This window comes from Babylonia areolata, chromosome 19 (genome assembly GCF_041734735.1).
Source record: "Babylonia areolata isolate BAREFJ2019XMU chromosome 19, ASM4173473v1, whole genome shotgun sequence".
NCBI classification, from domain to species: domain Eukaryota; kingdom Metazoa; phylum Mollusca; class Gastropoda; order Neogastropoda; family Buccinidae; genus Babylonia; species Babylonia areolata.
The window spans coordinates 24,261,215-24,288,714 of NC_134894.1; the positions used below are offsets into that span (position 1 = coordinate 24,261,215).

Here is a 27,500-nt window from a genome sequence, read left to right on the forward strand (position 1 = left end):
TGTATCTATGAATGGTCTTTCATATCTCTGACAGTTTTAGGCCTCCATACTCTCTTCTCAGGGTTCTGTCAATTAGGCAGCCATACTTTGTTTTGGGGAGTCTGAACATCTCAAAGAAATTGGTACATATCCCAGATCCAGCCAGACCAGTACGTACAAGATTTTAAAGCTAAATTGTTGTGCAGTGTGACAGTGGCCTAACATCTTTCAGAAGCAGATGTGCAGTTCATAGCCAATGAAATCAAAACATTGTAACAATGTGTGAAAACCAGATCAGTGTGTGATGTAACACGGCAGCCTGAGCAGCTCTGCAAAACCAGTTGCATACATTATAATGTGATACTATACAGAAGCAGCTATAATCATTGACGCTGTCACATGTGGCATTGCAAGAACACTTGCCATGTAATCCTCTTAACTCAAGCTTGCATTTATGTCTGAAACAAAACAAGAATATCTGAAATAAAACCACTACACCATATCCTAATTGAACAAATCTCTTTTTTATTTCTTGTATTAACCCATTGACTGCTGAACATTGTTGAATTGAGATCAGTGTGACTCATATGAAGTGCAGTTCCTACGTTTGTGTACTAATCAGTGGTGTATTGGATTGTGTCGGACTAAAGTAATGCAATCCCAGGAGGAAGAAGTACAAATAAAGAAAGTTGACTGACACCTCAGTAATCTCCATCTCACCTGACTGAGCAAGGTGATAGCCCTTCACTGATGAGCATACTTGTCAACAGCAGTCAAGTGGTTAGTAATACTTGCATACACACACACACACACACACACACACACACACACACACATATATATATATATATATATATATATGTTACACCCAATCTATGAAATTGCCCATTTCATGAAATGAGCAAATATCGTGCCCATTTCATGTAATGGGCAATGCCATGTATGAGTTTTAAAATATCATTCGCATCACTATTGCTCAAGGTTTATGGTATGGATGTGAGATAACAATCTGTACAGTGGACTTAATGGTGCCCCTTTTGTTCAGTAGACCAGGAACAGCACCTACCATGAAGGAATTCAGATGGCTCTCTATCAAGCACTTACTGGCAACATGTCTCGATGTGGCCTACGGTCACATGCAGTTACCAGATGAGTTTCTCAGCAGAATCTCGCCAGCAGTTCAGGAAGAAGAACTTGAACAACTTCTTGAGGACAGCACAGACAACCTTAGCCCTTTCTGTGTGCATGACCCATCGCTGCCTCCAGGACTCACATCTGCTGATAACCCACCACCAGTCCAGGATGTTGAGATCATTCGATGGAAAACCCTTCTCTGTTCTCCATAGAGAATGTACATCTGATAACTGAGCCACCCTCTTGACACTGAGTTCTCTTCCACAGATGACCCACAGACAGCTTTTAGACCATCATCCATTGCAGAGCAGCTGCTAACACCTAGATCAGATAATATTGTACTTGAGAACCCACATCCAGTTAAACGTGCAAGGAAGAAAGCCAAGGCACGGCCTTGAACAGCACACCAAACGAATGTTTGCACGCTGCACCAGATCACTTCGGGCAGTTGGTGTTGGAGACAAAGTGGCTGTACCAGTTTCTCAGTTTGATCGCACTGAAGCAGAACCACCAAATTTAGTAGGTGTTGTGTCAGAAGCAGAAGAACTTGACATTATCAAGGGCAAACTTGCCAGAGACCAATTTGAGTTCATTCAGTATATAGGGCTTTGCGCAGAAAATATCTTACCAGAAGTGCTCAGCATTTACAAAATTGTTAGGGCACAAAGTGTGTGTGGCAGTCAGGGGTACCAACAACGCCATTCCAGGAGCAACTGAATTTCAGAATGCTGTACCTGTTTGAAAGCTGGTCTTCGCTGCAGCAGTGCCTGCCACAGCTACAAATCCTGTGATGATGTTGACCACTGAAAGAGAGAGAGAGAATGCAGGGCTTGTTCCTAACCAATGGTGTACAGCATGTGGACAATCAGAAGCCAGAAATGAATCAAATGTTTTAAGATAGATAAACTATTAAATGCAGTCTGAATAAAGGAATTTTAAAAACATATACATGTATGATTTCTGCTGTGATTGAACCAGTCTTATAGCTCTGTGTGACAGGTGTGTATGTGTGTTGAGTTTAAGGTCACCTTGTCCAAGATGTGACAGGTGTGTGTTGTGTTTAAGGTCACCTTGTCTAAGATGTGACAGGTGTGTGTTGTGTTTAAGGTCACCTTGTCCAAGAAGTGACAAATGTGTGTGTGTTGTGTTTAGGGTCGGCCATGCTGAGGATGTGTGTTACGAGGTGTGTGTGTGTTACTCAGTGTTGTCCGAGGACACGAGTCACTGTGACAGGTGTGTGTGTGCTGTGTTGGCTGTGTGCAGAGTGGTGTCGCCTGGTCGCGTGTTGCTCCAAACGTGACGCCCAGCGGTCCATGTGGTGGCAAATTGCCAGCGCCAACTCTGCACACAAGCGGCACTTGGCACAGCTCTGTTCAAAGCAGCAGAACCCTGTGAATGTTCTGTTGTAGCGATCAGGGCACTTGTAGCAAAAACAATGCTTGAAAGTCACCTTTTTTTCTCTCTATGAATTCCTGGTTAAAACTCACATGATTTTGCATGTGCCATCACTATGTGGAAATGGAATTCAGTGAGAAAGTGTGAAAGTTGCTGTTTTGTCCAGGATTTCCTGGGTTGAAAACGTGATAATTATACCTCTGCCATCACCAGGTTTAAATGGAATTCAGTGATAAAGTGTGAAAGTCGCTGTTTTGTCCAGGATTTCCTGGGTTGAAAACTCACATGATTATTATACGTGTGCTATCACCAGGTTTGAATGAAATTAAGTGAGAAAGTGATTGACTGTGAGGATGAGTTGGGTTGTTTTTGTGTTTTTTTTAATTAACATTTTAAAACCAGACATGATAGCAGTTTTCAGAGATTAGATAACAGGAACATGTAGTTGTTCTTCTAGGTCCTGATCTAACATAAGAATTGGACTGGAGCAGGAACATCAATACAAGACTGGGTGTCAGAAACATACAAACTAAACAGTCAAAATGGCAGAAAAGAAACTGAAAAACAAAAGCGGAAAAACTAGGTTGTGCGATGGCCTCATTTTTTTCAATGGATTTTTTTAGAAATACAGTATCAGAATTGTCTTACCTTCATAGACTAAAAGAAACATGCAGGTGTGTAGAGGGTGGCTGTCAGAGGTGAGGAGGGGTGTGGGGGACTGATTTATGTGTGTATGACTTGCCAGGCTTCTGTCAGTGAACCACTGAACCTGATGAGGAATTTAATGGGGTCCAAACACAAATGCTCCCTGATCAACTGAGACATGCACATCACAAAACTGTTGTGTGTTACAAAAGTTGTCAAACAATATTATTACAAAGCAACCTGGACAGTTTCCAACATAGCATCTGTTTTAGTCTGTTTGAGAAGATTTTTATTTCTCAAAATATTCTCCATCTTTGAAATCAATTATTGTTGAGAGGGGACTTTTTTTTTTTAAGTCTTCTATTCATGAGAGCATCCCTAAACTCTTACAATGAATCAAAAGATCCTTAATTTTGATCACATTGTTTAATCCTTTATCAAAAGATCTATACATTGTGTGTGTGAGAGAGATGGAAAGAAATAGAGTAACACTGCATATTTTATGGGATAAATCATTGTTCATTTGGTTTAGTTGTCAGTAAATTCCATATTCATTTTTTGGGGTCAAATTATTTTTTTTGTTATACACTGGATTGGAAAACATTGTGTCAGTCTCTTTTTGACATGGATATTGCCCAAACTGCTGTATGAATCTTCCATAATGATTGATAAAAAAATATATATACAAAATCTGGGGATTGTTTCCCCAAAGAAAATGATCCCCATGATGTGTGTCTGTCCAGTCATTGTCTTTCAGTCTGACGATTGTCATTGTTGCTAGAACTCCCCATCCATGGATAACTTAGTGATATCAGGCTGGGGGTATTCGGTGCCGTGAGGAGAGGCAGGGTCTGTATCTGCTCTGTTGTCTTGTCTTTCAGAGTTCTGTCGCGTGCTGGCTGGGTGCTCCAAACGGGACGTCCAACGCGCCCTCTGGTGGAAAATCTCGGCCGCCAATAACGCGGAAAAGAAGCGTTTGGGGCTGGCCGAGGGGCACCTTGGGCAGAGGGCCGTGAGCGATCTGCAGGCTGTGTTGAGCTCTTTGCCGCAGAGCAGAGCCCTGTCACGTAGTCAGGGCAGCTCCAGGGGGACCGCTAATGTTCTGTCACCCTCTGTGCAGGATTTTGCTCTGTACCCCCAATTCCCTCCTCAGCCCTGAAGCCAAACAAGACATATGATCAGTGGAAAAAAAATTGTGGTTGATGTGGGCTGTTTGTGTATTGATGGAAAGTATTTCCACTTTATACAGATATCTCTTCTGGCATTTGGGCAATCCGAAAAAATGAATTTTTCTTCTACTTTATTTATACTTTATTTTACTTTGTTTTGATATTATGCTAAGACACACAATATGGTTTTGCGGCCCCTGACCCTCACTGGAAACTTTTCAATATCACAAAAGAAGTCACTCCTGCCCATGTCTTTACATGGAACTGTGGGAAGGGTAATGGCCATGGGTACTTTCAGACTGTTCTTTGAGGCAGATCCTCTCATTTTTAAACAGTGATTGGATTCACAGTTAGTTTTGTCTTGCCTGTAAGGACTGCTGACTGAAATTATGGTAACTCAGTTCATGGTTGTGGTAGCCTCCTTTGTGGACACCAAAGGTTCCTTCTGTGGTAGAGAAATTTATTGATCAGATCAAAGGTTGTAAATCATGCATATTTTATCCTCCTGTGAAATATTTTACAACAGAGCATATCATAGTTTTTCAAACTTTGTGACAGATTGAGTTGCTTTGTTGGGTTTTTGTTGTTGTTTTTTACCTGACAAGAAACAGGATGTTTTGTAGTTTTTTTAATTTTCCCTTTCTCTTGCTGCAGTGTTCTTGTTGTGGGTCGCCTGGCTTCAGAACGGTGGCTTTGGGCCCACACCACAAGTATCAAATGACAAGTGTCAAACTTCTCGTTCAGGTTCTGGTCTGGACTGATCTTTTTGCCTCCACCCCCCTCCATCCCCACCCCCCTTTCCCCTCCCTTCCCCTCTCCCTCCTGCCATCTCTAGACCAGTACAGTGTCCTCCTAGTCAGGCAGAGGGAGGTAGTTTGCATGTTGTTTTGGAAGCTTTGGAGCCTGTAGGAAGCTGTTGAGCCTGTCTCAGTGTCTTCATGTTGTGGTCAGACTGCTGGACATTCAGGCACCAGACAGAATAACCAAGGTGTATTGTTGTTTTTGTTGGGATGACTTGGAGGGAGACGGAGGCAGTCTGGCTTTGTTATCTCAGTGTGATCAAGGGTGCACCCCTCACTGCATGATTTCCATCAAGGCTGAGCTTTATCATATTTTTAAGTTACCAGGATTTTTTTAAAATAAAAAACTCAGGCACTCTCACAAATGAACGTAAGAGCATGCATTTGTACATACATATGTACAAACACATGCATACATACAAATAAGCACACACTAACTGGAACACCCTGAAGTATGTCTGGATCACTTTGCATACTTTAACACCTTGAAACTGAAATTTCCTGAAAGATGGAATATAATGTTTGAACAGCAGGGTAGAAATAGTCTTACACTTAAATTTTATTCCCTCACAGTGTAAACAGTGAATGTGGGATTTAAATATCATAAATGTAGAACAAGAAACTACCTGCTGAGAATGAGACTTACCTGCAAAATCAAAGTGTAAGACAAAAAAAAAAATCCACTCAGTCAAATTAAGATATGTCAAAATAACTCAACCATTGTCTCTTCCAAGCATGCATGAATGTGTGTGTGTGTGTGTGTGTGTGTGTGTGTGTGTGTGTGTGTGTTAGTTTTGTTTGTTTTTGAACCATATAAATGTTTTCTATGATACTAATCTGATTTTTAAAATACATTTTTCTGATAACTTTTTTATATATTGGACTTGAGTAGCATTTTAGAACTTCTCTATTTTTTTAATCAATGGGTTTGATGTGTAAGAAATATAGATACAGCTTTCTATCCAGATTGCTTCAATGTATGACTCTTGAATGTGTGTATGGTTATAACGTGATAATTCATTTACTCTATTGACAACAGTATGATCAAGATGTTTGATAAAATACATGCTGTCTGATCTTCATTCAGATAAAAAATGAATGTGAATAACTGACAATTGTATATATGAGTTGAGGTTAAAGACCTTACTTTCTAATGGAAAACTTGATGGAACATAGTGGGACTGCTTCAACTGGTAGAGAAAGCTGACTGTTGGAGTATGGTACAAGAGTACTGATTGGTAGAATATGTGATGAGTGGTGTACTGATTGGTGAAATATTGGACTGTGGTGGTTTGCAGAGAAAGCTGATTGGTTGGGTATGGATGGAAAGAGTGTACTGATTGGTGGAATAATAATGTGGTAGAATTGTGCTGATTGACAGAGAAAGTTGACTGGTTGAGTATGGTACCAGAGTGCTGATTGGCAGAATATGATAACAGTGTACTGATTGGTAGAATATAATATAGGACTGTGCTGATAAGTAGAATTGTTGTTGGGACTAGCAGAATATGTTTTGTTGATATGTAGAAAATGTTAACTGATAACAGTATGGTCAGTGAGCAGATAGTGAGAATTTGTCAGTGGAGTCTGTTTATCATTGGATTCAATCAGTAGGTAGCAGTGGTAATTTCAGAAGTGAAGAAAATGAAGAAATAAACTTCCATCAAAGCATTGATAACAACAACAAAAAATCAAGACAGAAAGGAAGCTAGCCAGACAGAAACAAGTTGCTGAAAGTTGTCACTTTTTATTATGTGTTTTAGAACGGCAGTTTTAAATGTGCCAGAACAGTATTGTATGTTTCTTTTTTGTTTTGTTTTTCAAATGTTAGTTATGCTGCTGTCAATAAAAGATGACAGTCTAGAATGAACTTCATAGTGATGTGTTCCTTTATTTTAATTCTCTCTCTAACTCTCTCTCTCTCTCTCTCTCTCTCTCTCTCTCTCTCTCTTTCTCTTATCTCTCTTTTTTCTTTCTCTGATATGTACACATACACTCTCTCTTTCTGTCTCTCTTTGTCATGTTATCTCATTCTACCTCTCACTCTCTGTTTCTTTGTTTCTGTTTGTCTCTCCCTCCCCTCCCCTCATCCATCTCTCCCCTTTCTCTCTTGCTTTCCCTCTCTTTCTCTGGCGAATGCTCTCTCACACATGCACAGAAGCACACACACACACACACACACACACACATGAATACATGCACACATACACACTAAAACAAAAATTACTCAGGAAACAATGTGTGAATGTATATGCCATAACTCATCTTCAAGTATGTACATTGTGCCGACTGTACACAGTAATCAGTACTTACAACATAAACAATCCAAAACAACAAGAACAAAACTGTTCATATATAAACTGGCCTATCAGAGGTAGACACATTTTAGTGTTGTGTCTTCACAGCTTTTCATATGATGATTTTATTGTAAACTCAGTTTTCAGAGGTATGACACACTTTACTGTTCTGTTCACAATTGTTCACACATTGTAAATAGAGCTGTCAGAGTAATGACAAATTATTATGTTCCATGTTCATAGCTGTTCATATTTGGTAAACAGAACTATTAGAGGTATGACAATTTATAGAGGTCTGTTGCTCATAGGATTAAAAATGATTAAAAGATTGTGCTGCTCTGTTTGGTGAAAGAATCCAAAAAAACAACTGCATTTGTCTCCTTTCTTCCCTTGCAGATTTCTGTACGTTGCATGCAAGCGAGAAGAGAAGGTTCATACAGAAGGCGCTGTGGTGGATGATCTCAGCAGCGAACTCAAAAGCCAAGAAAAAATACGAAACTCTTACCAGACGTACATTTCTCCTGCACCAGAACTTCCAAGGACCCAGATATTCTAGACCATGAAGTGAGGGATCACCTTTGCTACACGTGTGTTGTGGGAAGACTCTTGTTATTTGACTGTGCAAGTCTCACAACCCAACACAAGAACTGGGGGATAAGTTTACATTTTGGTTCTGACAGATCTCCATTTGTTATTTGGCTGTCGGAGTCTCACAATCTAATATAAGAGCTGGGGGATAGATTTAGATATGAGCTCAAGATACAGCAACATTCAAGGTGTTTTGTATGAGTCCCAGCAATTTTCAACATCAGCCGCTGAGGTCATGTGCCACTATGTGGTGGGTAGGGTGTTGTGATTTATTTTATTGGTAGTGTGACTGATGACTTCTCCACCTAATGCCCCTCCAGTGCACTGTAAGCTGGTTTGTTTTTTGTTATTGTTTTTTCTTGATATACCCCCACCCCACGTCCAGTCTCCCCCCCACCCCCCCCCCCCAAATCTCTGGACCCATTGTATGATGGTGTGTGTGTGTGCTGAAATGAATCAATACATACATGTCTGAATCACCATATTGTGAGTAGACAATAAACCAGTGAGAACAAGAGTAGAATTCCAGAACCTTCATTGTCACTTTGAAAATGGAGATGGCCAAAATTGCTGTTCATGCAACAGCTTCAATGAAAATAAAATAAAATGAGCTGCTGGGTGAATGGTCATGCTTGTAGGTTCACAGAAAAAGGACTGTGAATGGGAGACATGAGAGAGTAGACTGGTTAATGGAAAGGGGGAAGGGATTGGGGAGTTTGGGAGAGGGGGACTGTGAAGGGATGGGGGAGTGTTCAAACTGAAGATGAAAGCAGCCACCATGTCAGTCACTGTTTGAGCACATGAAATACACGCACTTTATTCAGAATCTGAGGTTAGGCCATCAGTTTGGCTCTTCCAAAGTCCAGGTCCACTCCTTTCTCCCTCGATCCCTCTCTTTCAGCAGGTGCACCAGGTAGGACTGAAGGACAAGTTATATAATTATATAGGTGGCTAGTGCATTGGGTTATGCTGGTTGGGAAAAGGTTGGGAATTTTGTTTCTCCGAGTCTCTGGGAACCCTCGAATCATGATCACTGGAAAATTATCAGTGTCAGAATGCAATCAAATGTTCAGTCAGTTAAGTACAAAATAAAAGGATATACTGAAGGGTGATGTAACAGTGAAACAAATATATAGTAATAACATTATCATAATAATCCAGGATTTTACTCTGTCTGTCTCTGCATGTCTCTCTCTCTCTGTCTCTCTCTCTCTCTGTCTCTTTGTCTGTCTCTGTCTGTCTGTCTCTTTTTCTCTTGGCATCACTTCACTGCCTGCCTCCTTTCAATATTGGAGAAATATATGCTGTTTGTTGTTTTAAAAGAAGATTTCCTCTGGCGTGTGACCTCTGTCCAAACATTGGTAGTTCCCTGTGGACTGCCAGTTGCTGAGATCGCGGCTGATAATCTGGATTGTGGTTGTAAATGGGGGATCTGAGGATGATTGGGTTGGGGGGTAATTGCATTGAATCTAGTACATATTGTGGTGCTTTCTTGTGTTCCTAAAAAAAAAAGGGTGGGGGGGGTATTCCCTCTGGATCTGGTACAGATTGTTGCTTTCTTGTGATCCTACAATAAAGATTTTTTTTAAATTTTTAATTAAAAAAAAAAGAATTAAAAAAGAAGAATATGTGTTGTAATAGTTAGGAATGTAGTATTTGATATGTACATACATGTTAGCTTTTTCTGATTAATGAGTCACTTTAAGGTTGATGATTTTGTTCATATCAACATACTGGTTTTTAAATCCTGAGTTTTATAATGAAAGTCTGATGAAGTGCAATGATCATGTGTTTGATGGAATAAATGTAAGTAAAATTTCTTTGAATAAATGTATGTAAAATTTCTTTTGATTTTTCAAGGACATATAATATATTCATCTGAGTCATTTAAATTTTGAGAAAGTTGTAAATTTAGATACTGCATTGGACTGAATACTGTATTCATTTATCTGGTAAAAAAAATGCTTGTGAGAGGCTTCATATAATGTGTTATAGTTCATCACAATATACTTTGCATTTACCTTTACTGGTCTCTGTAGTAGAGCCTCTTACTTCCTTTGCTTATACTGCCTTCACATTGCTGGGTCTGTTCAACACAGACATATATGCTTTCATGCACATGCATGCATGCGTGTGTATGTTGTGTGTGTGTGGATGTGTGTCTCCCTGTGTATGTATAATGTGCGTGTGAGTGTGTGTTTCCATGTGTGTGTGTTTGTGTGTGTGTGTGTGACCAGACAGAAAAAGGTGAGAGAGAGAGGGGGGTGTGATTAATGTTTTTAAACTTCTGTTCCCTCAACTCTAAGAACAATCAGTGCGGCACCACACTTTAGAACTGTTCACCAGATTCATCCAGGTCTGTCGGTCATGTGTCAAAACCTGGGTCTTTGCAGTTGGTTTTCGTGTCCATTCTACAATGGTGTCAGTCAGACCTTTTTTTCTGTCTCCCCCTCCGAGCCCCTCCGTCAGCAGTTCCTTGGAGGATTGTTACAGCAAGACTGTTGGATCTTGTTACATGGCCATAACTTGGAGCTTGCTCCCAGGGCCTGACCGGTACTCTGGGTCTGTAAGTCTGTGAAGGTCAGGCATCTGCTCTTTTTTCTTTTTTTTTCTTTTTTTTTTCTTTTTTTTGTTGTTGTCTAAACTGATGAGCAGTACACATGACATTCAGTTGCAAGCTCTTGACATGCACATGCATGTGTGTTCATGCGTGCACACACACACACACACACATATACGCACACACACACACACACACAAACATACACACACTAGAAATGAATTGATATTTGTTTGGGTTTTTTCTAACTGCTAGTTTACATCTATCCTGTCCTTCCCCTCTCCCTCACTGTCTGCATGTCCGTTTCTGTCTCTTAATGTCTGTTAGTCTCTGTCTCGCTTTCTCTCATCTGGCAGAATTTGCATACATGCCAAATTTCACTGAGTGTACATTCCTTGGTGAAAACAATGTACTGCCTGCTATTTTTGTCTTCAACAAACCAGTTCCCAGTGTTTTTTGTTGAGGTCTGAAAAATATGAAAACTTTTCAGTTAGCTGGGCCATTGTTGAGGGAAATTAAGTCTCCTTACTGCAAAAATACCAACTCAGTTGATGGTAAAGTTTAAGTTCAAACAGATTACATTTGTGTATTTGTTGCTGACTGCCCATCATGAAGCGATCAATGATAGAATTGTAATATTTGTCAACAAACATCCATAGTATCCTTTAGCTGCAAATATATAATGCAATAATTGTACAATGGAGATATGCTTTTTGGCTTTCTTTCTTTTCTTTTGCCCATAATGAAGCGATGAATGATAGAATTGTAATATTTGTCAACAAACATCCATAGTATCCTGTAGCTGCAAATATATAATGCAATAATTGTACAATGGAGATATGCTTTTTGGCTTTCTTTCTTTTCTTTTGCCCATCATGAAGCGATGAATGATAGAATTGTAATATTTGTCAACAAACATCCATAGTATCCTGTAGCTGCAAATATATAATGCAGTAATTGTACAATGCACATATGCTTTTTGGCTTGCTTTCTTTTCTTTTCTTTAAGCTTGAATTCCCGTACGATCCGTACTCTGCTTTTCTTTGCAGATTTCTGTGAGGCGAACTCACCTGCATCCCGCGCTAATTGCCGGCAGGTGCTTTGGAATAAGATCTCATCAGCCACTTACTTCGGCAAACTCAGACAAGATGTAACACAGCCTGGCCCTATGTATTATTGATGAGCATGATCCTCTGCCAGATCCTCTGCTGGTTAACAGCAAATGGAATTTGAGTCTGTGTTTGGAAAGACAGTTCAGTATGTGTGCAACATCAACATTCTGTTGGTTAACAGTCAATGGAATTTGAGTCTGTGCTTGGAAAGACAGTTCAGTATGTGTGCAACATCAACATTCTGTTGGTTAACAGTCAATGGAATTTGAGTCGGTGTTTGAAAAAACTGTTCAGTATGTGTGCAACAGCAACATTCTGTTGGTTAACAGTCAATGGAATTTGAGTCGGTGTTTGGAAAAACTGTTCAGTATGTGTGCAACAGCAACATTCTGTTGGTTAACAGTCAATGGAATTTGAGTCTGTGTTTGGAAAGACAGTTCAGTATGTGTGCAACATCAACATTCTATTGGTTAACAGTCAATGGAATTTGAGTCGGTGTTTGGAAAGACAGTTTAGTATGTGTGCAACAGCAACATTCTGTTGGTTAACAGTCAATGGAATTTGAGTCGGTGTTTGGAAAGACAGTTTAGTATGTGTGCAACAACATGTGTCCTTTTGTCACAGACACATATTTCTGTTGCTTCATCTTGCTGTGTTGACTTGGCTCTGTTGAAAAGGACAATGACCTTTGATACACTGGGACAAGCAGAAGTGTGGTGATTTTGTATTCAGACTCCTGGTTGACCATGACAACAAAAAATTTTTGAACATGCAGATGTATCAGTCTTTTGGGAGTATCTTTTATTATAGTTGTTGGGGTCTGAATTTTTATATTGTGTTCATTTCACTTCAGTTCAAAAGCAGTATATTTTTAATCATGTATTTATAATCATATGTATTTTAAGCATCATATATATTTTTGTCAAGTTGTATTACATGATCTCAGATCTCTTCCCTCCCCCCCACCCCACACCCCCACCCTCCCACCCAAAAAAAACAACAGCAAAAAACAACTGTACAAACCATGCTTAACTGTGTAAATTTAAAAGCTGTCTTGACATCTTTTACTGAATAGTTTGTTGTTGTTTTTCTCTGATGAAAGCAACAAAACTAAAATATTTGTATGAGCTTGGAGTTTTGCATCAAATATGCAGGAGTCCCCCCGCCGCCCCCCCCCCCCCCCCCCCCCCCTCCTCTCTCTCTCATTCACTTTGTCTTTCTCTGTCTCTGTTCACTCTCTCTCTCTCTCTCTATCTGTCTCTCTCTCTCTCTCTTTGTCTTTGAGTGAATCATACTTTGAATTTCTGAACATAAGGTGTTTCCAAGACGGACGAATAAAACTTAGAACTGGGGTTTTGCCAAGAAATGGTTCTTTCTTCAGCTGAAGAATGTGTCAAGGAAAACACCAATTTCCTTTGTTCTGACTGTCAGATCATTAATGGAAGACAGACATCAGTTTGTTCATGTATGCCCATGTTATAATGAAACCAGAGCTAAGTACTTGATTCAAAATGATCAGTTATATATTGATTTGTTGCATTTTGGATAAGTGACTGTAATTCAGGTATCAAAAAGATAGTGTGTACACTTTGATATTTGACATCTGTACGAAGGTATGATTGTGTCATTATCATAGTTTCCATTTCATGTTTTGCCTACACTTTGATTTTGTACTATGGCCTGTTTCTAAAGGCTGATGGCATAGACAAATAAGAATTAGTCTTCTTGTTCTCTTTGTCTGTCTGTCTGTCTGTCTGTCTGTCTGTCTCTCTGTGTTATTTAGAGAGTGGCTGGAGGTACTAACCAATGTGTGTGTGTTTCGTTTTGTTTTTTTAATATTGTTGAAGTTTGAATTCCTGCACATTAGTTTTATATTCATTTAATGTTCCTGAGACAATTGGTCCTTTTAGGTAGTTGTGCTGAAAGATTTATGACTTGATTTTATCTTTACTTTCCTGTTACATGTGTGTGTGTGTGTGTGTGTGTGTGTGTGTGTGTGTGCTTACATTGTATTTTTCTGAGTCATTTTCTTGGTTTAACATTGCAATCAATTGCTTTTCAAAGTGTGTGAGAGAGAGAGAGAGAGAGTGTGTGTGTGTGTGTGTGTGTGTGTGCTTTTCATTGTATTTTTCAAGAGTCATTTCCTTGGTTTAACATTGCTATCAATTGCTGGTCAAAAATACACTTATCAAAGGTGTGCTTATTAGAACAGTTCAAAATGACCTTTGGATATCCTAAATAGCATGTCATGCTTCCATCTGTCTTTATTTCATTTATTTTACTTTGATTCATGAAATAAACTTGGGATAATTCAAACCAGTAATTTTTATGCTGTATTCATCTGTGGTGGGTTTTTTGATTGGTCTGTTTGCTTTTGTTTTGTTTCTTGTGTGTGTGTGTGTGTGTGTGTGTGTGTGTTTTAAAGTAACATTTAATCATCATGACTGTGTGAATGTATTCCAGAATGGACATCTTTCTTCCTATGTTTCTCTCCGCCTGTCTCTTTAGGTCTGTCTCTGTCTTTCTGTCTGTCTGTCTCTCTATTTAGTGAGAGAGAGAGAGAGATGTCCAATGCTTAATAAAGAAAAGAGAGAAGTTGAGGAAAGCAGACTGGACTTAACCCATTCACCGCCAGTCAAATTAGAGTACAAAATTCCCTTGTCGTATAAACACAGGAAAAACAGTGGCTAAGAATAGCTGGGGATTCCCCCTGCGATGTTTAGAAAATATGGCCTATCCTACCACCGAACATCAAGGGCAGTAGGTTCATGGATAACAGACCAATGAATTGTCACCTTTCAGTGACATGGTTCCTCTATCACACCTGTGCATAAATGCGAGCTTGGCGGTGAAAGAGTTAAGCTCAGCTGTTACATCAGTGTATCTGTCTCTGTTTGGGTAAGGAAAATGCAGAAACAAAGCTCTGTGTAAGCTGAGAGCTGTGGTGGGTGTGGGACACAGGACATGTAAGGGTCAAGAAAGAGGATGAGGCAGTATATGCATGACTCTGAATCCTGTGATGACGTTTCTGATGGTCAAGTGAAAGGGTTACAAAAATGCATTCAGAAGCTCTGCTCCCTTTTCCTCAAGGCTTCCCATCTTCATTGGCAGCCAGCTGTCTAGAGACTGGTGCTCAAAACTGATCATGAAAGTGATACAAACCATGGGTGAATGAATAGAGAGAATTGTGTGAAGGTGCATGGAAACCTTCATTTAGCAGTGTGTGTTTTCACAGCCACGTCAGTTCAGCCAGTAACTAATAGTGAAACAATAAAACAGAAAACAACAACCAGCAGACAGGCAATGGAACATGTACACATAGAAAACACACACACCACACACACGCACACAAACATGCACACACACACACACACACCACACCACACACGCACGCACACATGCACGCACGCACGCACACACACTCACAAACACTCACTCAGTCACTCACTCACTCATACACATGCAGAATGTGGTCAGAAGAATGATATGATACAACCAGCATTGAATGATAATTTTAGAATGCAGACTGACACTCATACCTTGAGCTCGTGTTGTTGTTTTTTTGTTTGTTTGTTTTTTTTACACTGAAAGTACATACACATGTGTTTTTTGCACTGAAAGTACATACACATACATGCATTCAAGTACAACATACCACACACAAACAAGCCGTTGCTCTCCCCTCCCACACACAAACACTCACACACACTTCTAGTCAACCCCTGACTTCTGTGTGCGAGCATGCTCATCAGTGAAGTGCTGTCACCTCACTGAGATCTCTGCGTTCGTGGGCTGCAACTCCCATGTTCACTCATATGTATACGAGTGGGCTTTTACATGCAGGACCATTTTTACCCCGCCATGTAGGCTGCCATAATCCACTTTCGGGCGTGCATGCTGGGTATGTTCTTGTTTCCATAACCCACCAAACGCGGACATGGATTACAGGATCTTTTAATGTGCGTATTTGATCTTCTGTTTGCATATACACACAAAGGGGGTTCAGGCACAAGCAGGTCTGCACATATGTTGACCTGGGAGTTTGGAAAAATCTCCACCCTTTACCCACCAGGCGCTGTTACCGAGGTTCGAACCTGGGACCCTCAGATTGAAAGTCCTACGCTTTAACCACTCAGCTGTTGCGCCCGTCACCTTGCTGAGATAAAACTGACCCCACAGCTCAGGATGCCAGTCATCGATCTGTATTCAGACTCCTTCCTCTTGGGACTGCAGTACTTCAGTTCAGCAAAATCAGTTACATCACTTAGAAGTACACAAAAAGTAGAAAATCACCAGGAGGTGTGATGGGACATTATACAAAATTCCTCCTCCTCCACACAAAAAATAGTCATTGTACTTAAGCGGCCCCAATAGTTTGTGTCTCTGTTTCAAGAAGATGTCAAAGCATGTGGACTGATCCAATGTGACGGGACATTATGCAAAATTCCTCCACCACACAGAAAGTAGCAGTTGTACTTAAGCTGCCTCAGTAGTTCATGTTTCTATTTCAGGAAGTTGTCGAAGTGTGTGGACTGATCCATATACACTACACCACAGTTGCTGGGGAAAAAAGAGAAAAAAAAAAAGCAGATGTCTGATTTCACATAAATCCAAAGCACTAGTGCGATCAGGTCTTGAGAGCCCTCCCCTGGTTTATGTGAAAAATTAACTTAAAATGGAGTGGGAAAAAAAAGAGAGAGATGGAATCAAAGCCCAAATAGATTTCAGCCAGCAGTGAAAGCGTTGCACAATCCACTGACCAGCCAGGGTGTTTGTGTGATTTCAGTGTTTTGCACCCGAAACAGTCCTCACTCTGAAGGCTCAGTTCGCTCCGCTCTCCGAAACAAGATCTCATCAGCTACTTGTCGTGCTCCTGTGCTCCGGAGGCAGTTGGACCCTTTGCTGCCATCACAGCTTCCAGAGACCTCTGGAACCCTTGGAAACCATCAGCAGGGCTTGCCCCCTGCGACTGAGGCCTATGATGCATTTCCATACCTATGATGCATACTTTCAAGAACTTCAGTTGGTTTTTTTTAATTTTTACCATACTTCAGAACACTGATTCACCCAACTTTGGTTGTTTTAAATTTTTACCACTCTTCAAAACACTGATTCCCCTAAAATTCTTGAAACTTGATTTAGTGCTGGTCATAAGAAATGGTGTTAAAACTTTACTAAAAGTCAGGCTGAATGCTAGACAAGAAGCAAGGGATGAACTGAAGCGTAACAGAGTTGGATGAAAACAGTTTTAAATCATTACGGAGCTAACAATGACTTGAGGAAACAGACAATATGCTGACTGGCTGTTTCTGTCATGTTTAAAATATAAATACACAACTATCTTCTTGTTGCCTTATAGTCATCATCTATTTGCCTTTGTCTTTGCCCCGCCTTGTAAACAGGTTACACTTGATTCTGATTGTCATGTCCTTGGTTGTGATGGATTCTGGTTAGAAGACGTTCGGTAATCACAGGGGCTGGTTGACAGTGAGTGGGAACTTATGGGATTGAAAGAGAACAGCTGGTCCAAATGTGAACAAGAGTAACAGATGTGGACTGGACAACACTGATCAAAGTCAGATCAGCCTGTGGGGTTCATATCATTCAGCTTGGATGTTTTAGAGTAAAGAGTGTTGAAATGACTGTGCTTGACAAAGGTTCAACAAAGTGTGACCAGGCATTGCTTTGTTTGACAAAATTTGATCAGTCATTGCTCTGTTTGACAGTGTGATTAGGCATTGCTGTGTGAGATTTTTATTTTATTTTATTTTATTTTTTTTACTTGAAATCATATAGATACATGTAATTTGAGATTTCTCCACTTTGACTTGAAAGCATATGGACCTATGTAACTTCAAAGTACCATTTTTATACAAGGTGTATGACCATTACTTTCATCATCCACATTTCGTGTTCAAGAATGCTGATGTATATTTTGTACATTTATTTCCATGACACCAAAATCTTAATTCAAGTAGGTGTTGTGTATTCCAAGGGGAATTATGTTTTGTAAGGTTGACATGTCTGATTATGTTGACCTGGGAGATCAAGAGGAGGCAGAAAAGTTTCACCTTTACCCATGAACATGACCTCAAGAATTCTGGGCATGGGCACCCTTTGCACTAACGACTCATTGTGAATTTTTCTTTTTAAAATCCAAGGTGATGAAGACAAATTAAAAGCAGAGGTGCTGGGCGTTAGTTACCAAAAGCGCAATGCTACCTTTTGAATATCCTAAATAGCATGTCATGCCTCTATCTGGTTTTATTTCATTTCATTTAAGTTTGATTCTTGTAATAAATTTGGAAAAAGTATAAACCAGTAATTTTTATTTTTATTATTTTCTAAATACAATGAATAAAAATATATATATACATTTTCAAATAATCTTTGTGACTAAGTGAGTATATTGTTGAATGGACACCTTTTTTCCTATGTCTCTCTCTGCAAGTCTCTTTCAGTCAGTCTGTCTATCTCTCTCAAGAGAGAGAGAGAGATCCTGGGCTTTAGTTACCAAAAGCTCGATGCTTTTTCTCGTGTATCAATACCATTGTTGCTATAGTAAGTTATTGAAAAGCTCATTTGCAAACACATACACGCACATATGCGCACGCACGCACGCACGCACACACACACACACACACACACACACACACACACACACACACACACACACACACACACACACACACACACACACACAATATAAAAAGCACACATCTCAAAACAAAAATGAAGACAGTTCAGGTGGTAGAACTTAACTTGAAACTAATTTGATGTCTATCTTCTTTTCTTCTCTCTCTCTCTCTGTCTCTGTCTCTCTCTCTCTGTGAAAAAAAGTCAAGAAATTAATTTGAAAACATATTTGAAAAATAGAGATGGGGATTAGGTCTGGGCAGGTCAGATGTGGTAGAGCAAAAATCAGTTGGCATTTTTACTTCGATGATATATTTCACACACAGCAAAGTTGGTTTGCCCTGGCAGTGGAGTGGTGGCTTGGAGGTGACATGTCTGTGAATGTGATGTATGGAATCAAATCCCATACTTGCCAGAATTTTCTCCCCCTCCACTAGCCTTGAGTGGTGGTCTGAACACTAGTCATTTGGTTGTTTAATGAGGTCACATGCATAGCATGTACTTAGCGCACATGAAAAAGAACTGATGGCAGTAAGAGTTGCCCATGGCAAAATTTCATATTAAAATCCTCTCTATTGTATGTGTGTTTGTGTGGGGGTGTGTGTATGTGATGTAAGCCTGGCTGAATGACACAAGAAACCAACGATGAGCTCCTAAAAGCAGCTGTCAGTTGGCTCTACCCAGGTTAAGGCAGCCCGTTGTACAAATGACTCTGTGTTTGCAAAGCACTCAGAGCTTGGTCTCTGTAAGTTTCCTTATCAATCAAATCAAGACCCAGGTTAAGACAGCCCGTTGTACAAATGACGCATTGTTTGTAAAGCACTCAGAGTTTGGTCTGTATAAGTTTACTTTTCAATAAAATCAACATCTCAGACGAGCAGAAAGAGGGAACACCATGAAGGGTCTGGGCCTCAAGCAGACCTGTGATTCCTGTGTTTGCAGACTTCAGCTGCCAGTGGTCAGGGGAGTCCAGGGGAATGGTGCGCGCCGCCTTGCGGAACAAGATTTCCTCGGCAACGTGCTTCGCCACAGGGCGTGTGTACGCTTCACCCTCCTGCCCACCAGACACGTCCGCCTCGTTCCACAACCCCCCCTCCTCTGACCCTGCTCAGGCCCTGACCGAAGGGGGAGACAACACCATCATCATGCCTGAACAGGTGTTCAATGAGCAGCCATTCCAATGACCCAGTCATCATGCCATCTGATCATGTGTTCCGGATTGAGCAGCCATTCCAGTGATGTCATTGTCATCATGCCACCTGGTCAGAGCAGCCGTTCCAATCATGCCATCGTCGTCATGCCACCTCGTCAGGTGTTCTGCAGTGAGCAGCCATTCCAGTGACACCATCATCATTATTCCACCTGACCAGATGTTCCACAATGAGCAGCCATTCAAATGACGCCATCGTCATCATGCCACCTGATCAGGTGTTCAGTGAACAGCTGTTCCAATGACACCGTCGTCATCATGCCATCTGGCCTGGTGTTCTGCAATGAGCAGCTGTTCCATCGATACCATCATCATATTGCCATCTGATCAGGTTTTCTCAAAATGAGCATCTGTTCCAATCTGTTGTCATCTGGCCTGGTGTTCTGATATGAGCAGCTGTTCCAATGATACCATCATCATTTTTGCTACCTGATCAGGTGCTCCACAATGAGCAGCCATTCCAGTGATGCATTTCCTATAGTACAGTGCTTTGTGAAGTGTTTTGATAGCGCTTTTTTTATTGTTTTTTTATTTTTCATTTAATACTACATTCCATTATCCCAAAGTATGGGGGCAGAGTTGGGAAGTTGTTGGACTTCTGATCCAGTGATCAGGGTTCGAGGCCCCACTTTGGCATGGTGTTGTGTTCTAGGGAAAGGCACTTCACACAGATTTTACTCATTCCACCCAGGTGTGAATGGGTGCCTGACTTAGGTTGCATGAAGTTAAAACTGCAGAGTGTGGCCATTTGTAGCCATGGGTTCTTTACTTTTGTGTTTTGTGTTTGCTGCATGTGGAATAGCAGTCTCACTTCTCATGAAAAAACAACCAAACAAAAATTGGCACCAAACACTCCTGTCTGTGTTATTAGTTAGTTATAGTTAGTACTCGAACTCGAACTAAAAAAGTTTGATCAGTATAGGCCATGGCCCCTTCTGAAGGGGGTATAGTGTGTATGACTAATTCACACAAATTTGCACAGTAGCAAGAGAGAAAGAGAACAAACGAAATAGTATAAGTTATAGTTAGTAGAAAGGTAGAGAGAAGAATGAATATGGAGGGAAGTAAATCTGGTTGACTTTAAGTTCATGACCATACCCAGTGCAAGGAAGCACATTTTTTAATGTCCCGTCACCCATACTTTGATTGTAGACATTTTGTTAAGGTATTGATTTTCATATTAATTTGGATGTTATCGTTTAAACAGTTGGAGAGGAGGGGGGAGTTGAATAGTAAGTTTGGAGAAACAGGACAAATGCCCATCCATTGCTATACCCAGTGTATTTTTTTTAAAGTTGGTGAAGGATTTTCAGTGATATATTACTTCATTTTACTTGTTAGTGCTTGAATCAGAGTTGTGTGTATTTGAGGCTGTGAGTGTGTGTGTGTCTGTCGGAGATTGAAATCACAGTGGTAGTTTTAACTCCTTTACTGCTGCATACAGGTATTCTCATTTGTGATGGGTGTCCCCTGACTAAGATAACAGTGACTGAGCCTTTTGGTCAGAACATCAGTGATGGGTGTCCCCTGACTAAGATAACAGTGACTGAGCCTTTTGGTCAGAACATCTATGATGGGTGTCCCCTGACAGATAACAGTGACTGAGCCTTTTGGTCAGAACATCTATGATGGGTGTCCCCTGACTAAGATAACAGTGACTGAGCCTTTTGGTCAGAACATCAGTGATGGGTGTCCCCTGACTAAGATAACAGTGACTGAGCCTTTTGGTCTGATCATCAGTGATGGGTGTCCCCTGACTGAGATAACAGTGACTGAGCCTTTTGGTCAGAATATCAATGATGGGTGTCCCCTGACTGAGATAACAGTGACTGAGCCTTTTGGTCAGAACATCAGTGATGGGTGTCCCCTGACTAAGATAACAGTGACTGAGCCTTTTGGTCTGATCATCAGTGATGGGTGTCCCCTGACAGATAACAGTGACTGAGCCTTTTGGTCAGAATATCAGTGATGGGTTTCCCCTGACAGATAACAGTGACTGAGCCTTTTGCTCAGAACTTCAGTGACCATTCTTTATCTGGACTTGTTCCTTGTGAGGTTGCATTACCTTCAGTATTTTGTTCCGCAGAATCTTCTTTTTTTTCTACTTCTTCATGGGCTGCAACTCCATTATTCACTTATATGTACATGTGTGCTTTTACTTCAGCAGTGACAGTTGTTACCTTGCTGTTTAGGTAGCCATACTTCATTTTCGGGGAGAGTTGGGGGGGGGGGGGGGGGGAACAGGTATTCTGGGTAAGTTTTTATTTCTGTAACCCACTGAACACTGACATGGATCACTGGGAGAAATACAGCCTTGTGTAGTTGCTGGTGACATTTCCTTTTTTTTTTTTTTTTTTTTTCAGTGAGTCATCTGGCCTAGGCAGTCTGGTAAATTTTGTAGAAATGAATAACCAGCTCTCTCTCTCTCTCTCTCTCTCTCTCTCTCCCCATCTCTCTCTCTACTTCTGTGTGTGTGTGTGTGTGTGTGTGCCCAGGTCACCATTACATCATATTTCTTATCGCATTTCTTAATTCTTTTCCTTTTAGGGTATGTATGCATACAGCTTCAATGTATGATATATAAAACTGCTGTTGGAATTTGGGATTGTGGTTGAATAAAACTATAATTTACTATGTGAGATTCTCTGGTGTCTGTTTCTTTGTCAGTTTGACCATTAAGTGTCTGTCCATCTTCCTGTATGTTGGTCTTCATCTCTTCAAGTTACATGGGCATGAGTGGCTGATTTTTGTAATCCTGAAAAGTTCGCAGCCGGGGTCTGAGGCTGATTATGATAAAGGAAGTGTGTGTCTTATTACCCAAACAAAGTTAAAAAAAAAATTATATTTTAAAAGGGGGAAGAAAGTCACCAAAATAACAAGACGGAAATCTGTGTAACACGTAAATACTCCCACCCATGGAATCTATCATGTTGTGTTTCTTTGATTCAATGAACCTGTGTCCTGTTGCCATAACATCAGTTGTTTTCATTTACTCTGCCTTTCAGAATTTTTCACTCTGCCTTTCAGAATTTTGAGACAGAATGAAGAAATGGAAAGCCATCCAAACACATGCAAATCATCAACAGATATTCAAAACAACAGTATATCATTAGATGTTAACAATGATAATAATAATAATGATGATAATAACAATAACAGTAACAGTAACATTATATGTGTTAGTCATATTGAAGGACACCAGATATTATGTGGTCTTGAAGTAAAAAATACTTTGTAGTAATATATATATATATATATATATATATAAGATACAGATTTGATTGTCCATAAAACATGAATAAGTGTCTTTTAGCTACACTTGAAACATAAAACATTTACACACATTCAAAAATAAACGTGCATAATTCAAAATACCAGATTGAACTCACTCCATTCCTTTTCTTATTCCCCTTCCACCTCCCAACAAACTAGCCCTCTAACTAGCCCTCAAGATAATAGACTAGGTTTTAATGTTAACCTCTGAATTTTCAACTAACAGATAGACCAGGTGCTAAGTTAACCTATTATTAACTAAAAGACAGACCAGGTGCTAGTATTAACCTTAAAATTATTAACTAAATAATAGACCAAGTGTATTAACTGTGGACTTAAAATGTTGACCTAAAAATGAAGTAAATGATGAATGGTAGACCATATAACAGTGGGCTTAACATGGTAACCTCACAATTACGATGTGAAGAATGGACCACCTGACAGGGGCCTAGAATGCTTACCTCAAAATCATAACCTGAATAATAGAACGATGACGTTATCCTCAAAATGATGAAATGAATTATGGACCAAGCAACAATATGCATCACATGTTAACCTTAAGATTATCAAGTGAATAACAGACCAAATGTATGAACCGTGGACTTAGAATGTGGACTTAAAAATCATCAGCTAAAATTAATAATCGACCACATGTATGAACAGTGGACTTAAAATGTTAACCTCAAAGTTGTTTAACTAAATGATAGACCAGATGTATCAATGGTGGACTGATAATGTTCACCTCAAATTACTTAACTACATGATAGACCAAGTGTGTGAATGGTAGACTGTAAATGTTAACCTCACATTTTAAAAATGAATAATAGACCAAGTGCATGAACAGTGGTCTTAAAATGTTGACTTCAAAGTTATCTGACTAAATAATAGATCAAATGTATGAACGGTGGACTTAGAATGTGGACCTCAAAATTACTTCACTAAATAATAGACCAAATGTATGAACAGTTGATTCAGAATGTAGACCTCAAAATTAATAAACCAAATTTTTGAATGGTGGACTTATAATGTTAACCTTAAATTACCCAACTAATTGATTGACCAAACACATGAACGGCAGACCGTACATGTTGACATCACATTCTTTTAACTAAATGATAGACCAAGTGTATGAATGTTTAGAACATTAACATCAAAGATTTTAAATAAATGAAAGACCTGGTGTATGAACAGTGGTATTAAAATGTTGACCTAAAAATTATTTAACTAAATAATAGACCAAAGGTATGAACGGTGGACTTAGAATATAAACCTCAAAATTACTTAATAATAGACTGAATGTATGAATAGTTGACTCAGAATGTGGACCTCAAAATTATTTTTTTAAATAACAAACCAAACGTATGAATGGTGGACTTAAAATGTTGACCTCAAAATCATTAAGTTAGAAATGGACCAAGTTAACAGTGGACTTAGCATTGTTAGCCTCAACATTGTTAACTAACTTAATGGACCAAGTGTATGAACAGACAAGACAAAGACAAAAAAGACAAAATCTTTATTATCGAGGGTAATAGATAAGCAAGTAACATGCTTTTTTTACATCCAGCCCTCGCCCTGAAGAGGGAATAAAGCTAAAGAAGCGTGGACTGAGCATGTTAGCCTCCCAAATGATGAAGTGAATAATGGACGGAGTGTATGTGTGGCAGAGCTGAGCGTGCACATATCCAGAGCAAAGAGGTCAGAGGTGCGACAGGCCATGTGGAGCAAGATCTCCTCCGCTACCACTCGAGGGAGACCCAGAGCTTCAGTGGGGGGCTTTATTCTCCATGACCCGGATGTGCTTAACTAAAGGTCAGAGCAGGTGCAAGGGTCTTGACATGTTTCAGGACAGGATATGCTGGTGTGATGTTTTTAACGGGGACCTACTAACCCAGCCGTTCTGTCACCCCTCCACCCCCATCCCCCACCCCTCTCTCTCTCTCTCTGTCAGTGTGAGTCTCTCTGGTTTTATACTATGACCTGTGTTTAGGTATTTGGAACTCTTTTTTTTTCTTAATTAGAACCAAGCTATTCAGCGTTCTGTTTTATCCATTTTTTGTCTGCCTGTGTCTTTTTAGCTGCTTCTGCCTATTTAGAGTCTTTACAACTATTTAACAAGGTGTCTTGCTCATAATCTGTGTGTGTGTGTGTGCGTGTGTGTGTGTGTGTGTGTGTGTGTGTGTGTGTGTGTGTCTGTCTGTCTGTCTGTCTGATTCCATCAGTCTGCCTGTCTGTCTGTCCACCTCTGTCTGTCCTTGTGTGTATGTGTGTGTGTATGTCTATGTCTGTGTGACACTTTCAGAGTAAAAGACTGAAAGAGGAGAGAAATCTTAATCTAAAACATTATTACTCAAACATTGATATCATTAGCTTGGCTTTGATATTCCTTCCATATGTCCTGGATGATCTCCATTTTTCTTTTTCTTTTCTTTTTTTCTAAGTGTTTCACATGCTTTCTTTGGTTTTTTTTGTTATTCTCTCTCTCTCTCTCTTTTTTGTTTCCACGTTTTTCTTCTTTGTTCCCCTTGTTTGTTCTCCTCATAATTATTTTCCCCATTCATACATTTTTTTTGTTTTTTGTTGTTGATTTTTTGTCTCTCTTCTGTTTTCCCCCCTGTGTCATCATTACTGTTCTGACTGTTTACAGTTACAAGTCTGGGTCTGTTCTAGTTTCATGAACGGTTTCTGTGAGTATTGTTATTTTAGATAAATGGCATCAAGTGCACATAGTTCAAGATAAGAGGGAAATGATGAGGAAAGGAAAAAATGATGACATTTATGTCACCACATGGTCGCAATGCCAATGGTGGCCATACTCAGCTAATGCAAAATACCTTATCAAGGTTCTCAAAATGAAACAGTTAAGAAGAAAAATAATAAAGCCTTGACAATAAGAACATGCCATTAAAATTAACACCCCCACCCCACCCCCAAATCCAGCCTTGGTGATTATATTTTTGTATGGGTTATGATATATGCAGAACTATTGTGTATTGTAAAAGGGGGCAAAAAAAAAAGAAGCATTATACAGATCTATTTTTATAAAATCATGCATAAAATTGAAAAACTGTTAAGAGCAGCAAAACGGTAAATTCAAAACTCTTGAATGCAGTATAAATGACAGTGCTCTATGATTTAAAAAGTGTTTCATTCTGATGTTTGTGTTGTAAGGACAAATTATAGGACCAGGTTTGGAAAAAAAATATTTTCCTTCTTGAGCATTAAAGATTAGTTTGCATCAGTCAGTCAGTCATTCAGTCAGTCACACAATCAGTTGATTTATTTCTTTTGGAGGTCAATTAGTCAACCATTCAGTTAGTCATGGAACCACTAAATTACTTTTTCTTTACACTGCATCAGTCAATCGTTCAGTCAACCACACAAGCAGTTAATTTCCCTTTACACTGCATCAGTCAGTCAGTCAATCACACAATAAGTTAGATCATTTCTTTTCAGTCACTCACATAATCAGTTAATTAACTTCTTTCTGTTCATGCTGCATCAGTCAGTCATTCAGCCAGTCACATAATCAGTTTTCTTAAATCTTCTCTTTTTACAGTACATCAATCCTTCTTCGTTCGTGAGCGGCAACTCCCATATTCACTTGTATGTACATGTGTGGGCTTTTATATGTATGACCGTTTTTACTCCACCATGTAGGCAGCTGTACTCTGTTTTCAGTGCATTACACAGTTAACTGATTTCTTTCCCTTTGTTCTCTCCATCCAGATTTCACCCAGCAGGTGTCAGGATCGCGGCGCGCAGACATCCGGGTGGTCCTGTGGAAGAAGGTGACATCAGCCACAGCCAAGGAAAAGGCCAGACTGCACATCTCATCTCTGAGTCATCAGATCAACCCTGGCCACCAGTCTGATCAGACCTCATCTGTCATAGATGATGCCTTAGGCAATGACTGGAACTGGCCCGCAAATTATCAGTAATTCCTTGTGATGATTCCTTTCAGAGAAAGGTGGCAGAATGGTCAAGACACTCATCTGCCAATACAGTGTCTGTGATGGTCTGGGTTCAGTTCATGCACATGTCTTTTCTCTCAAGTTTGACTAGAAAAATCAAACTGAGCGTCTAGTTATTTGGATGAGACGATAAACTGAGGTCTCGGGTGCAGCACAAACTTTGCGCACTGAAAAAGAACCCACAGCAACAAAAGGGTTGTTCTCTGATAAAACTCTGTAGGAGTCCACTCTGATAGGTACACATATGTATTTGCTTGCACTCCAGGCCTGACTAAGCATGTTGGTGGTTATGCTGCTGGTCAGGCATCTGCCCAAGGGATGTGCTGTAAGGTATAAGGATTCGTCTGAATGCAGTGATGCCTCCTTGAGAAACTGAAACTGAAACCTTGTGATGCAGATTAATTGAACAGTTGTACAACCGTGAGAAACTGAAACTGAAACCTTGTGATGCAGATTAATTGAACAGTTGTACAGCCTTTTTTTCTTCCCAATCATTGGCGAAATGTCAATATTTCTTATTCTTACTCTAGGGTGATGTCAGTATTCATATTACTGAGACTATACCCTGCAGGGTGGTTTGGACCTTGGTTGTTTAAGAGCAGTATTTGCTGATTTCCATTGTTTTAAATATCATACTCTGTTAATCTCATTTCGAAACCATTCAGGTAGTCGTTGATGTCAGTTTGCCTGTAAACATGACTACGTTAGATATTTTGTTTCTCCTGATC

General features: G+C 39.9%; 1 protein-coding gene across 7 annotated transcripts in view; it reads left to right on the forward strand.

Moving 5' to 3' along the window:
• The window catches only part of LOC143293555 (uncharacterized), a 116,965-nt gene that overhangs the window by 87,743 nt on the left and 1,722 nt on the right, over positions 1-27,500 (forward strand). Inside the window, exons 7-8 of one of the 7 annotated variants that reach the window (XM_076604508.1) lie at positions 24,466-24,610; positions 26,528-26,656. In XM_076604508.1, the coding sequence (XP_076460623.1) occupies positions 24,466-24,608 (143 nt within the window). In that variant the 3' untranslated portion in view covers positions 24,609-24,610; positions 26,528-26,656. Of the gene's footprint in view, positions 1-2,376; positions 3,204-4,034; positions 7,006-7,815; positions 8,383-11,616; positions 12,832-19,257; positions 21,174-24,465; positions 24,611-26,527 lie in introns of those variants that run through there. The other 6 variants (XM_076604493.1, XM_076604491.1, XM_076604510.1 and 3 more) reach the window with 6 other exon arrangements.